Raw genomic sequence first — 14921 nt, forward strand, 5'->3', positions numbered from 1 at the left:
AAAAGGCCTACTCACACAAACAATTCATAGAACACAGGGTTCACCACATTCTTAATAGGTACAACTATTAAAAATTCCTTTTGCTTATTTGATACAAATATAACCACCCATTATTATTTGGTTTGCATTTTAAAAATTACTAGCAGGGTCAAATATTTTCCCTTTTTATTTACTAGTCATCTCCTCTTTCATCTGTCCATGTCTTTTGTCCATTTGTCAACTGAAGTTTAAAATTTTATTCTATTTTATTTATTTTAGGGTTTTAAAGATATTAATCCTTTGTCATATTTTCTACAAATTTATCTTTCTTTTTTGCCCTTTTGAAATGAATAAGTTAAATATTTTTTTGCAGAATCAAGTTTGCCTTTCTTTCAATGTGATTTCTTCTAACACTTCAAATTTAGAAAGTCTTCACTAGCCAGGACAGTCATTTCTCTAATTTTTTAAACAGCTTAACTGACTTTAAAAAAACAGTTAACTGGGCTTCTCTGGTGGCGCAGTGGTTGAGAATCTGCCTGCCGATGCAGGGGACACGGGTTCGAGCCCTGGTCTGCGAAGATCCCACATGCCGCGGAGCAACTAGGCCCGTGAGCCACAGCTACTGAGCCTGTGCGTCTGGAGCCTGTGCTTGGCAACGAGAGAGGCCCGCGCACCACGATGAAGAGTGGCCCCCGCTCGCTGCAACTAGAGAAAGCCCTCGCACAGAAATGAAGACCCAACACAGCAAAAATAAATTAATTAATTAATTAAAAAAAAAGTTAACTATCATTAATTAAACTGGAATTTGTTTCGATAAGTGCTATAAAGCAATGATCTAAATTAAGTTTTCTTCTCAAAAGTTATCAATTGTGTCAATACCATTTACAGAATTATCTTTTTCTTCCTTATGGATTTGACACTGTTGAGAAAATAACCTGAAGATAATATAAAACATGCAATTTACTGATAAAAACTTCCGAAGGTTATAAATCTCCACACATAAACTTTAACACGTCAAAAATTAATTTGTAGAAAAGTCTTTTTATGAAACATTTGTCTCTACTATTATACATATATGAATTAATGATATTATTTTTGTTGAAAACACAGAAATATGGGTACTTGAATTTAAAAAGAGAAGTTTCCTCTATGAATTGGGCACATTTCATAGTATGAGAGAAAGGAGATCTATAATGGAGAGAATATGACCAGTAACAAATTAAAATAGCATGTGACTAGTGTTTTTTAACCTTTTCAAAAGTGATCATGTACGTATCTGTTTTATGTTCATAACAAAGTAGCCCAAGTATTTTTTCAGATGTAGAAAGTGAAACATAAAATTTTTTAATGAGTGTGATTTTCAATTTTAAATGACTACCAAGTAGCAATTATAATCAGTATTCAGATCTTTTAACTCTTGGTCAGGGTTTCATGAAAATACAAACAAAACACTACTATAACCAACAATGGTTAAACAGCAACCTCTTTCTCTCCTGCTTTCTCATCCCCCACCCCGCTTCTTTTATTGGATCGCTTCTTCCAGCCTATAACGATACTGGTCTGTTTCCCCTGAAAACTCTGCTCTCTTGACTCCAAATCCTGCTCTGCTACTGCTTCAAGGGCTACTTTCCCTTTATAGTCAAGCTCCAAGACAAAGTTGTCCATAGCACCTGTCTCCAATTTCTCATCTCACTCTCTCTCTCTCTTTTTTTGCCAGCACTGCACGGCTTGCAGGATCTTAGTTCCCTGACCAGGGATTTGAACCCAGACCACGGCAGTGAAAGTGCCAAGTCCTAACCACTGGACCGCCAGGGAACTCCCTCATCTCATTCTCTCTTGATCCACTTCAACTGATCTTCTGTCCTTACTATTCTCCTTCAACTGCTCCTGTTAAGGTCACCAAGGACCTCCACCTTGCTATAGCCTATTTCTTGGCTCTGATCTTACTTGACCTATCAGAGGTACTGAACACAGCTAATGACTGTTTCCTGATACACTTTCTTCACCTGGCTCTAGGATATTATGTGCACCTAGTTTTTCTCCCTCCACACTCACTGTTCTTTCCTAATTCCTTTGCTGGTCATCTCCTTAGTCTCTAAATGTTGGAGTGCCCAGGGCTCAACCTTTGAACCTCTTTTCTATCTTCACTTACTCTTGTGATGATACCATTTGGTCTCACAATTTATAAATCCATGTGTATATTAACTTCCACATTTATATCTTCAGCCTAGACCTCTCCTTGAATACCAGACTTTGAGCACAATTCCCTTCTCAACATCTCCACTTAGATGTCTTACAGGCATCCCACAGCCATCATGTCCAAAACTGTACTCCTAATCTTTCTCCTCAAAGCTGCCCCTCCCAGACTTCCCATCTCTATGAAAAGTAATAACAATTTTTGTTTGTTTGTTTCCTCTGGCCCCAAACCTTAACAGTCATTCTTTGTTCATCTCCTTCTTTCATATATTGTTATCAAACCATCAGCAAATCCTACTGTACCTATCTTCAAACTAGAACCTGACCCCTTCTCACCACCTCCATTGCTATCATTTTGGTACTACCCACAATTCTATATCTGGATTACTGGAATAGCCTCCTAACTATTCTGCTTCTACCCTTTCTGCTTTACAGTCTACTCTCAACACAGCAACCAGGGTGATTGATCTTTTTAAAATATTAGTCTTATACTGTCACTCTTCCTGCTCAAAACCCACAAAAGACTTCCCATCTCCTTCAGTTTAATAACTTAAACTCCCTATATGAGCTGGTCCCATAATAACTTCTTTGGCCTCATGTCCCACTCCTTGTCCCCTTGTTCACTCTACTCCAGGTACACTGGCCTTCTTGCTGTTCCTCGGATATGCCAGGCATGCTCTTACCTCAGGGTTCCTGCCCTTGCTGCCACTCTACACGTAACATTCGTCTCTCATGTAGCTGCATGGCTCATCTCCCCACTCCTTTTGGTATTTGCTCCAATGCCACCATTTCAGGAAGCATTCTCTGACCTGATATTTAAAACTCTTAACCATCTCCTCCCACCAAAAACGCTCCCTCCCCTACTTTAGTTTTCTTCATGCCATCCAATCACTACTTCACATTTCACTGTTCTGTTTATTTAATATTTGTCTTCTTTCCACTAGTATGTAAGCTCCATGAGGGCAGGGCTTTTGTCTGCTCTATCCTCTGAACAATGCCTGGCATCTTACTGTTGCTCAATATATACTGTAAGCAAATAAATGAAAAATCAAAGGAAAAACCGAATAAATGGTGACATAAATGTCAACACAGGGTTGGTAAGTAGATTTCATCTTGAATGACAACTGCAAATGGTTGGCAATGGCTGCATGAAACAATGTGTAGGGGATTCTGAGGCCTCGTAAGCTAAAGGGAAAAGACAGCATGACTGACTATCAATAAGACATTCTGGTCTTCACCACCCCAGCATTAATATAAAACTATGTCAGGTGACAAGTTAAAAAGAGAGAGAGGGAGAAACTAGTTCACCGTACACTTAAGTATAATTATGTTCTGCAAGGTTCTTCACACCGATTTTGTTAGCAAAGACTAGTAAACAGAAAATGATTGAGTGACAGGTTAAGCAAGATTAATGAAAAGCTATGCTTAAATGTAATTAGTGAATAAAGACAAACAGTATTTCAGAGTGTGTCAGAGGCTGTCTTTTACCTTTTTGAAAGTAGGCCTACTTTGAGAACTATTTAAAACATCCTTCTTACCTGTTCTTTAGTAATACATATATTGTATAACTCCTAAAAATTTTACCTGTATCTACTAAGGAAAAAAATTTAATAGTTGCTAATCATACAATCCTTTCACCATTACAGAATACATTATTTCTCAGGATTAATTATGAACTCATGGCACTTACATTCTGTTTCATGCTTATAGGCTCCTAAGGTAAGCTGACGAGATGTTGTTAATAATTGTTGCATCATTGCTGTTGGGTCTTGAAATATCTAATGGAAGAGAATGAAAAAAAGCCCAATAATTGCAAAATCTACAATTTAAAATGTTTTAAAAACTCTCATTATAAAATCTTCTTACCATTTCATCATAGAACTCTGAAACCACTGTCTTTTTTCCCAGCATTGCATTGGTGTCTGATTGAAATAGCTTTAATAAGTGATACAGGGTTACCTGTGAAACAAAAACAGACATGACATCTGTGCAATGGTTTTTATCATCATTATGAGACATCATCATTTCTGTAACTGATTTAGAGACTGAGTTAGTAAACACATCAAATTCAGGATCTTGTTTCAACTACAACTTACTGTGGCAGGTCACCCAAATTCTGTGTGTACTTTTATTTTCCTATTAGGTATTACCATTTATCTACATCTATTCAATATGTATGTTTTGAAGAGGGTAAGCAAACATTAGTTACAAAGCATCTCTAGAGAGTGACTATATATAAAAATAACACAAGATACAGCTATGGAAATTAAACTGGTAAGTCACTAAGATGAATTCTTTTACTTACACAGGCGACATTTGATTAACTGTGACAGTTAAAGTTTACAAACTTACTATGGCGAAAAAAGATTTGATACTTTCAAAAGGAATGGTCAATACTAAAATGCTCAGTGAGGACAAGTTAATTTCTTTAGTGTAATAATAAGATTAATACATAAATAGCATAATAAACAAACACAAAGTTAGTCAGTGAAAATTCACTTCGGCAAGAGCAATATGTCTTCAAAATATTTAAAAACAGATACAGCAAGACATCAAAGGAAAAGCTTTGCAGCGCAATGAGTGATTATTTGAGCAAAACAAAACCTAGCTGGTAAAACATCAGAGTTCATGTTGAAGGTATAGAAACCAATTCAGAGGCCTCAAAGAATTTTCCAAAAAGTTAGCTAAAATCATCATAAGGAGTATAGATCATATGCCATATTTAAAGCAGATAATTTGACAAATTTCTGGAACAGACAGAAAGCAGATGAGACTACACAGATGGATAAACCATAACAGGGAAATCCATAACCTAAAATCTTAAAGAAGAAAACTGCATCAGAGGTGGGAGCTGCTGCCCCCAGTGGAGCTCTGGGGAGAGACTGCGAGCACAAAGCTGGCAGGTACAGAAATCAAGAAGGCTGTGGGGCGGCTAGGCTGGCCAACCTTCCCTCCTCTCCCCCCACTCACAGACGAGAGAGTGCACCTCCTGTGGGACCTAGAATTCTTCACCCAATCAAGTGAGAGGTAAACAAAAACAAAGCTATTTTCAGAGAGCATTGGCTCTGAAATTTTACTTCTCTCGCATCCTTTCTGAATAAAGTCCTGCAGCAAAATGAAAAAAGAAACCAAGAAAGACAAAGAAAAAGGATCAGCCGTCATCACTAGGAGCTGACAGGCACTATCTAAAATTGAAAAATCCAACCTTAGGGATTTAAATACACGAGATGAATGGGAATAATTTCTAGAGGAACTGAAAACAGTAACTGTGGTTTTCCTGAGGAAGGGGTCAGAGATGGGGGAAAGAAGATGTTACGGGTTGAACTGTATTCCCCAAAAGATATGTTGAAGTACTAAATCTCAGAACATGTAAATGTAACGTTATTTGGAAATAAGAGCCTTTTGCAGATGTAATCAAGTTAAGATGAAGTCATTGGGGGGGGACCCTAATCCAATATGACTGGTGTCCTCATAAAAAGAGAAGTGACACAGAAACAGGGAGAGAGAGAAGGCCATGTGAAAATGGAGGGAGAGACTGGAGTTACGCTGCCACAAGCCAAGGAACGCCTGGGGCCACCAGGAACTAGAGGAGGCATGAAAAGATTCTCGCCTAGAGGCTATGGAGAGAGCATGGCCAACACCTTGATTTGGGACTTCTAGTCTCCAGAACCGGGAGGATAAATTTCTGTGGTTTTTAGCCACTCAGTTTGAGGTACCTTCTTATGGCAGCCCTAGGAAACTAATACAGGAGACTTGTACTTTCTAGTTTTTAAATCTTTTAAAAAAACTATATGCGTGTCTTTTATAATTTAAGAAGTATTAAAAACTACATCATAAAGCCTTCCATTCCCAAATTTATTATTCAGACCTGGAGAGGCATTCATGCAGATATAGGCAATGAATAATTTCAGGACAGATGTCTCTAATTTTCAGTGGTGTTTGAAGATTCTTAGAGCAATGAAAATGCCTATACTTGCCAGAGATATTTCTAGGAATAAAAACCCAATATTAGCATTTTGCTTTTAGAAACAACCATTCCTTTTACAGTGGTTTGATGAGTAATAGGTTACTGGATAACAGAAGTAAATCACAAGTTACCCATATCTTTCTTTTATATTTTAAATAAACCTCATATGACTTATTTTCTGTAAGAGCCAACTATTCAAAAACTATAATGGGTTCATTATACTAAAAGAACACTACAGTAATTTGGAGGGGATAAAACTCAGGCCTATGTAGATCTATATGGAAACCTATTCAATAAAGGAATCACTCCAGAAAGGCAAAAGATCATATTACCCTACTTTGCCAAGAGTTGACTTTGAGAGCTGTCTCATAATGACGTTACATTATATAATGATTTCTTTCAGAGATGTATTTTCCAATTGAGGGCAGGGTAGGGAGGAGAGAAGGGGGAGACAGATGAGGAGGCAGACAGGTAAGGCAGCACATTCTCAAAATAAAATGAATTCAAAGCAATCATACAAAGTTAACAAGAACCTCTGCTCTAGTAACATGACCAACTTCTTCTTCCTCTCTCTCAACATCTGCCTATTCTGTGCTCTATTCTCCCTAATAGACTACTTTGGTTAAGGATAGGTGTAGTGTCTCATCTTTGTATCCCACCCCTTGGGCAATATCTTGCAAATATGGATATTTAATAATTTCTTGTCAAACAGAATATAATGTCTGTGAGAGTATCCCAGAAGGACAAGAATGGTAGGAGACCTGGAAACCTTATCACATGGAAGATATTTAAATGAGCTATAGATGGTTCTTCAGGAGAAAAGAAAACTAAAGTATGAATAGTTATCAGTAAAAAGTTCAAGGAAGCTTAACATAAAGTAGAGCTTTCTTAAAACTAGAACTACCCCAAACCTGAATAGGATGTTTCACTTAATAACAGAAGTCAATATTCTCTTCTTGCTATACTGGACTGCCTAAAGGAACTTCTATGAGGAAAAGTATGGTCTACCTCAATGGGTCCTAAATATTATTGCACATCAGAATTACCTGGGGTGCTGGCCCCTCTCCAAACCTGTGAATCACGCTCTGTGGAATGGGGCCTAGAAGTCTGAACTTATAAAAAAACATCTCAGGCATTTCTAATGCAACTAGTTAGGAACTAATTCTCTGTATCACTGGCCCAGGTGACATCCAAATCCTTTAAAAGCACATCGTTTTACAAATGTAATCTGATAATTAAAGTGTCAATGTTTGGTGCTAAAGGAGCGAGCTGAATCTATCAAGATGAAAATTAATGGTGATGACCACTAAAGCCCTGAAACTGGAGTTAAACACCAGCCACACAAATGTGCAATGAGAGAGCCTGAGTTGTGACCCTTTAGGTTTAAAAATAAAACAGGCTTAGTGGTTTTAGTCAAAAGCAAGAGTAAAGGAAGGAGTGTGAGGTCTGAATGCAAATACCTGGATTCAAAAACTAACTCCACCACAGTTAACTGTGTTTTTGAGCACATGACTTCATCTCTGAGCCTTAATATGCTCATCTCTAAAATGAGGATCTCACCAAGCTCACAAAGTTGCTGAGGGGTCAAAGTGAAAGCTTTGAGAGACTTTTTACATTATCAAGCAACAATCTGAAGAGATCAAATAATGAAAAAGTCAGTGGTTATAAATAAGGATCCAGGTATAAGATAAAGCTGCTAGTACTGATGACAGTTTGAAAATGTACAAAGACTTTCTAGGGCTTTTAACTATAAAAAACCGGACACTCCCATTTCAGAGAGCATATGGACTCCACTTGTTTGTTACTAATAACCAAACGATACTAATGAATTTTAAATTTTTTTGCTGTAGTAATCATGTAATTTCCATGATTCCTTTCAAATAACTGTTCACATTCTATCCCTTCTTTTTATACTAGAAAAACAAAAGAGTTTTGAAAGGCACTTCACTTAAAAATGAAAAACCTTAACTCATAGCGAGATACACCAAGCCATAAGCTTACATAAAGTATACCTGAATGAAAATGTCAACATATAACAAGCTATTGAATATTGTAAAATTTTCACAATTACTAAAAAATCCATTTTATATTTGCAGAGATTAACATTACTCACAGGTCTTTCATTAGGATCAATGAAAAATATTTTGATGATTATTTCGAATTCACCCCAACCTGTTTCAGTAATTTCATATGGAGGCTTAGTAACAACTAAAAGAAAGAAAAAAATAAAACAATTATAAATTGTAAATTACTGATACAGTTTCCTAGCTCTTTTAAAATTTATAACATTATGAATTTTAAAAAACTATTGTACCTCTTAAAGGATTGCCATAGCTTTCATGTAATTTAAATTGGATTTTCTTCACATATGCTGACATATCCTAAAATACAGAGGCATTAATTAGTTCTGCCATCTACACATAACAATTAGGAAGGAAATACACAGAGCACCTGTGCCAATTTTATAAAATACACTTCCCCTTAAATTTTATGGAAACGAATTTTCTAAGAAACATGAATTATACCCTGGAGGTTTGTTTTTAATTTTAAACAAAGGAAGGCTGTGCAGAATTCTTTCAAAATTCATAATATATAGAAATATATATGTCCCTAATTCATTGTTTTGCATTCCTATTTTTATATATCTCTGTAGACAATACTCAAAATCAATTTTGATTTTTCCATAAAACAACAGTACATTTCCAATATTTTCTACAGAAATAAACATATACACCAAAGCAAATCTAAGAACTAAGCAACTTCAAAAAACAAAATTATATTATACAAAGGTCAACTAAGCTAAGCAACCTAAAACTGTTGGATATAAAACTCTTCCTTTCCTTAATTATATTTTGAAGCACAAAAGCATATTCATTAGTTCCGGCACACAAAAGGGATCCTGCTAGCGAAGGAGGCCTTTTCAAAAATACTTCATTATAGAAAAACAGGAAAATGCAAAACAGAGTAAGTTGCATTCAACAGTAATGTTCATTAATCTTTTTATTTGCTTTCAGGAATTTTTATGTGCTTATTATCTACATATTTTTTTAACTGGGATCCTACTGTAATAATATATTACTATCTGCCTTCATCACTTAACATTATTTTGTGAACATTTTTTCTGAGGCAGATTTTCATAAGCCTCTTTGAAGACTATTTTGGGAATACTTTCATTCATTTTTTCTACAAATAGGAGTGACTACCAATACTGTTAGATGCTATAATGATAAATAACAGAATCTTGTCCTCAGGGTCTCACTGTAAAGTGGGGGGCAGACAAGAAAATCAGCATTTCAATGCTGTAATCTGTAATCTGTTGTGTGCATATTAGGTCATGTGTTATGAGGACATTAGGTACAAATCCATAGGAAAGGCAGCTATTTTAGTCTTTGGAGATCAAGAAAGTAGATCTAAAGAAAATACACTTGAACTAAGACCTAAGGGAACAATAAGAATGGAGTGGGTGGGAAGAAAGGAAGAGGTTTAAGAGTGTTCCTTTGGGAAACTGAGAGTAATTTAGTATTGGTAAAATGTAGGATATAAAGAAATGAGGCAAACACAGACAAGGGACAAGGCTGCAGAGATAGGATAGGGAAAGGTCATGGCAGGCCTTCTAAACATGATAGCTTTATGATGAGGGCAATAGGTAGTCACTGAAGGTGGTTTTGTTTTTTTGTTTTTAACAGCTCTATTGAGATATTAACATACTACACAAATCACCCATTTAAAGTTCACCATTCAATGGTTTTTAATATATTCAGAGTTGTACAACTATCACCACAATCAATTTGAGAACATTCTATCACACAAAAGGAAACCTCATACCCATTCTTCCTCCCACCCGCTGTCAACCACTAATCTAGGTTCTATGTCTATGGATTTGCCTATTATGGACATTTTATAAAAATGGAATTATACAGTATGTGGCTTTTGTGTCTGGCTTCTTTCACTTGCCATGTTTTCTAATTTATTCCATGTGTTAGTAGCATGTATCAATACTTTATTTTATTCCTTAATAATATTCCACTATATGGATACACTACATTTTATTTATCCATTCATCAGTTTAGAGACATTTGGACTATTATGAATAATGTCACCACAAACATTCATATACAAGTTTTTGTGTGGACTTTGAAGGTTTTTTTTCTTCGTCTTTTAATTTTATTTAATAGAGAATAGTATAAATGCTGAAGAAAAAACATTATCAAGCTTAATTGGTTTCAACATGTATTAACTCAGCCTTTTGGTGGAATATATGAAGAAAAAAAGAACTCAAAAGTCAACTGCCTTATTCTTTGTCCTTGAAATTAAGATAACTTTGGGTTGCATCACTACTTGATGTCCTGTAGATGTTTGATTTCAGCTCAAGACCTCTACATTCAAGTGGTCACCTTTAAATTGTGGCTACAGCTGCACTGAGTTCAGTTACTGTAAACTGTCCTACATGGCAGTTTAATGTGTGGCATATTCCCCTTCTTTCGATTTACCTCTAAATTTATCATCTCTTAATTTATTAAATGTGACTGAACATACTGTGGGGTACATGGGAAGAAAAGAGTATTCAGCATTGGAAGTAATTTTGAATGATAAGTCAGCATTTCTACCCTTAAAATTGACACTATAAAGTTATTTTGAATAATTATTCAATTTATTTTAAAAATGTGACCCTTGATAAAGTAAAAGTATGTCCAAAATTCTAGTCTCTTACAGGTGGTAAAATATAATTCAAAGTGTTTGAAGCCGACTACCTTTATCATCATCAAGCTGTGAATCTACCCTTGGGCTATTTGGCACCATTTTCATCTTTTCAGAAGTAACAACTCTTGGTGACATCTCTAACTGCTTTTTCAGATGTTTCTGAAAGGTGACGAATGATTACAATGATAACATAAATTCTCACCTGCCTTCTTGCTTCCACTATATTGGAACAATGATATTTGAAATACAGAATGAAGGGTTTTAAATAGAGGAATAGTTTATTCATTCAGTAAGTATCTGTTGAATACCCACTATGTACTTACTGCATTCCAGGCATTAGAGATTCAGTAGCAAAACCAAATTACCAGCAGCTAGATTATGTAGCAGTTTGTCTTTCATCTTTTCTGATGGTCTGATTACCAAATTATCACTTAAATTTACTATTCCTGAAATACCCGATTATATACTAGGCTACCTTAAGGTGTGGTGATTGGAAGACGTACTGTGCATATAGCATAGTTCTTTTTACCGTAACTTAATTTTAATTAGAAAACATTTTTGGAAAGTTGATTCTACTAACAATTATAGAAAGATGACAGCTCTTACTTTATTCTTTCAACTTTTTTGGTAACATTTCTACAGTGGGCCAATTTTATTATCAGTTACTATACAATATTACAATTTAACTCTGAGCAAAAAAAACTATAGCTTCAAAAAAGTTTTAGGAAAAACAATTACCTACCTCATTTCTATATGGTTTTACATAGACTGTCCACTGATGGGTGTGCCCATCCTCTTCTCTTTTCTTTCCAAAATATCGAGCAACATTACCATAAACTATTGGTTTAACGATTGTAACCCCCTACAAGAAAACAATTTCAACACCAGTTAACACTGTATTAGGCTTCCCTGGTGGCTCAGTGGTTAAGAATCCGCCTGCCAATACAGGGGACACGGGTTCGAGCCCTAGTCCGGGAAGATCCCACGGGCCGTGGAGCAACTAAGCCCGTGCGCCACAACTACTGAGCCTGCGCTCTAGAGCCCGCGAGCCACAACTACTGAAGTCCATGCACCTAGAGCCCGTGCTCTTCAACAAGAGAAGCCACCGCAATGAGAAGCCTGCGCACCACGACGAAGAGTAGCCCCCGCTCGCCGCAACTAGAGAAAGCCCGTGTGCAGCAACGAAGACCCAACACAGCCGAAAATAAATAAATAAATAAATTTATTAAAAAAAAACACCACATTGTATTATTACCCAAATAAACAGAATTAGAACTCTGAAAGCTTGTTTTAAGAAATGGCAGGCAGTCTAACAACCTAGAGTTTGCTTATAACATGGATTTCCCTCAACAAATAATTTCCAGACAATTAGCCTCATTTCATAATACCACAAATAACTAAACACCACATTAATTACAATGTTCTCACTTTGAAAACGTGTATTTAAATCATGTGGAGTACTTTGAGAGTTCCTTTTTTCTTTCTCTCTCTCTTTTTTTTAAAAAGAAACAGAAAAAGCTCTATTTACAAACTTTAAAGAGCAGTCTGGAATAACGCTCACCAACTTTACCATCACCTGATGGTAACGTCCTTATCAGCTTACACCAGGGTTCTCCAAAGCACAGTACAAAAATTAAAGACAGTTTGGAAGGGGATTTTAGGTAGAATAAGGGCAAACATTTTCATTTCATTACTTGTGTTTAATCTGTATTAGAAAAACCATAACTATAACTAGCAATTCAAACCCACAATTTCAAAAATAGTAATGCTTAGGAAGGGACTTTAAAAAATTGATTTAAACAAAAATGTTAAACACTACATTTCGATTCAGATAATGGCAAAGAGGCACTTGGACGACTCAAGCTCGGTAATCCCTGGACTGATGGCATGTGTGCTATATTTGTGTTCAGTTCTGAGATGTACATACATGTTTCTCATCACATCCGGTTAAGTGTAAAGGCAGATTACGATGAAAAGGAGATAGAAAAAATTCCAAGTGAAGAAAATTACTGAATGTTGCACATGAATTTGAGACCAATTGTTCAATAGTAAGACTGTATCTGAAGGTCAAAGAGCAAGATATATCACATGTGAAAAGTGCTGTGCCAATGTAATCAACAATTAATAAGAAATGAGGAAAAGCAGTGAACAAATGGAAAAACTTTTCATTGTGACTAGATAATTCACAAATAAAACCAATACCTATTAGCCTAAGGTTAGTTCAGGAGAAGGCAAGTGGTTTGTACACAAACTTAAAAAAAAAAAATCACAGCAAGTGTCCTTTTGTGGTACCCAAAGATGGGGCCTCACATTCAAGGCCCGAATGAATAAGTACAAGGAGCGTTGACATGGTGAGGGATAATAGATCCTGAACTGCTACAATGTTGCTAGGAACTTGGGGAGTTCCTCAATGATGAAAAGCGGGTTCATCTGCCAAAAGACTTTCTACCTGGATCAAATTTATCTAAATTGGGAAGAGATGCTTACAAGACCACATAACAATCAGCATGGAGAAGAAATAAGTCCCTAATTTTAAAGTTTTACATGACTAACTCGGACCCATTTTCGGTGGAAAAGCATTTGAGGACTACAGGCCTAATCTCAAGTGATTCTGGACTTAAAAGACTTTTAGAACCTAACATGATTACAAGTAGAGAGAGTTCTGTAAGTTCTTCTCCAAAAGCTAGTGTTCTAAACCTTTGTTCAGTAGTACTTTCTTATTATTCCAAAACTTCGCCCAAAAGTGAGGGAAAATGTATGTTTATGAACCTTATGGTACTATGAATTTTACCTGGCATCTGTTTCCCCCTTCCATTAAATTTCAGTAGCTTTTGAAACTTTCAAAGCACTGTGTATGACAATTGTATATTCAGTATAAAATTATGTGAAAACAATACGACATACAGAAGGACTCAAAAAAAAAAAACCTAGATAAACTAGATTGGTGCAAAAGTGGGTGATTTCTTTTATAAAAAATTTTCCTTTCTGCGGTAAATAAAAATCCGAAGGGGTAAAAATAGGTGTTATATCAGGAACCAGTTGGTCGTCTCATAAAAAAATTAATGTGCCAGGGGATGTAGTAAAGTGAGTGGGAAATGTGTCACAGTGTCATACATTACGTTAGGCTCTATGATCACTTTAATTAAAAACTAAGAAGCTACCGTGTACTGAATGTTCCCTATGTGCCAGGCAGTGTTATGTTCTTTGCATGCCTTGATTAGTATCTTGGCTGTAGCCTTGGGACTTTAGGAACACCATGAACTTGGGTAAGTCTTCTGAACTTTTCTAGTTGTAAATACTGGGAGTGATACTGCCTTTGTAGGGACTGAACCAGAGAATCGGGTAAAGCGTCCACCCACTGTGCTTACTTCGCACGGTATCTGCTACTGTTATTATCCTCACAATAGGTGGGTACTGCCCTCCCCACCGCCTTTTTACAGGTGACCTGGGTTGCCAGAGGATGAGCAGCAAGCCAGGATCTCCCAGCCCCGCAAGTGGCTTTTTCCTCAGCAACAATGTCCGGCTCTCCCCCAGGCACCACCGATTATGTTTGTTTTTTGTCTGGGATGGAAGGGAGGCGGTGACACATGAAGTTGGGGCCAAATGAAATCATGATTTTCCCTCTGGGGCTTTGACTCGCCGTCCGCCTGGAAACCGCGGCTCCCGCCCGAGGAGAAAAGGCGCGAGAAGAAACAGGCAGGCCCTCCCCAGGCCGCGCCACGAGGGGCCGGGGCGAGAGAGCCACTCCCGGAGGGGAGGCGCGGGGCGGGCACTGACCTTCACTCTCCCGCCGGAGTCAGGCCCAAATTCGGCCATTCTCTTGAACATATTGTCCTACGGAAGAAGCCGCCGCCGCCAGGGAAAGAGACCGGGGCCGGCGGACTCGCCGCTCCGCTCAGAGGCCCCGCTCCTCCCGCGCGGGCCCAGGAGGAGGGTTTCCGGCCGAAGGAGGACGAGTCAGCTGAGCTCGGGGTGCTGAGGGATCGCCAACGCCTCACAGGGGAGGGCGTCGCGGAAGCCCACTCACCCCCGCGCGGTTGGAGAGCGGGCCGGGAAAGGTGGCAACGGCGACGTTTTG

General features: G+C 37.4%; 1 protein-coding gene across 8 annotated transcripts in view; it reads right to left on the minus strand.

The window, feature by feature from the left end:
• YEATS4 (YEATS domain containing 4) overlaps nucleotides 1-14863 on the minus strand; it is a 145342-nt gene extending 130479 nt beyond the window's left edge. For 4 of the 8 annotated variants that reach the window (XR_012324613.1, XR_012324611.1, XR_012324612.1 and 1 more), the window contains exons 1-6: nucleotides 14621-14853; nucleotides 11586-11705; nucleotides 8457-8523; nucleotides 8256-8350; nucleotides 4042-4134; nucleotides 3866-3953 (exon numbers count right to left, since the gene is read on the minus strand). Coding sequence is in view for 5 of the 8 variants with exons in the window: in XM_004317948.4 (XP_004317996.1) it covers nucleotides 3866-3953; nucleotides 4042-4134; nucleotides 8256-8350; nucleotides 8457-8523; nucleotides 11586-11705; nucleotides 14621-14671 (514 nt within the window). In the remaining 3 variants the exon portion in view is untranslated. Of the gene's footprint in view, nucleotides 1-3865; nucleotides 3954-4041; nucleotides 4135-8255; nucleotides 8351-8456; nucleotides 8524-11585; nucleotides 11706-14620 lie in introns of all 8 variants that reach the window. The other 4 variants (XM_073789243.1, XM_033866333.2, XM_073789242.1 and 1 more) reach the window with 4 other exon arrangements.
• Between the last annotated feature and the right edge of the window lie 58 nt (nucleotides 14864-14921).

This window comes from Tursiops truncatus, chromosome 11, assembly GCF_011762595.2.
Source record: "Tursiops truncatus isolate mTurTru1 chromosome 11, mTurTru1.mat.Y, whole genome shotgun sequence".
NCBI classification, from domain to species: domain Eukaryota; kingdom Metazoa; phylum Chordata; class Mammalia; order Artiodactyla; family Delphinidae; genus Tursiops; species Tursiops truncatus.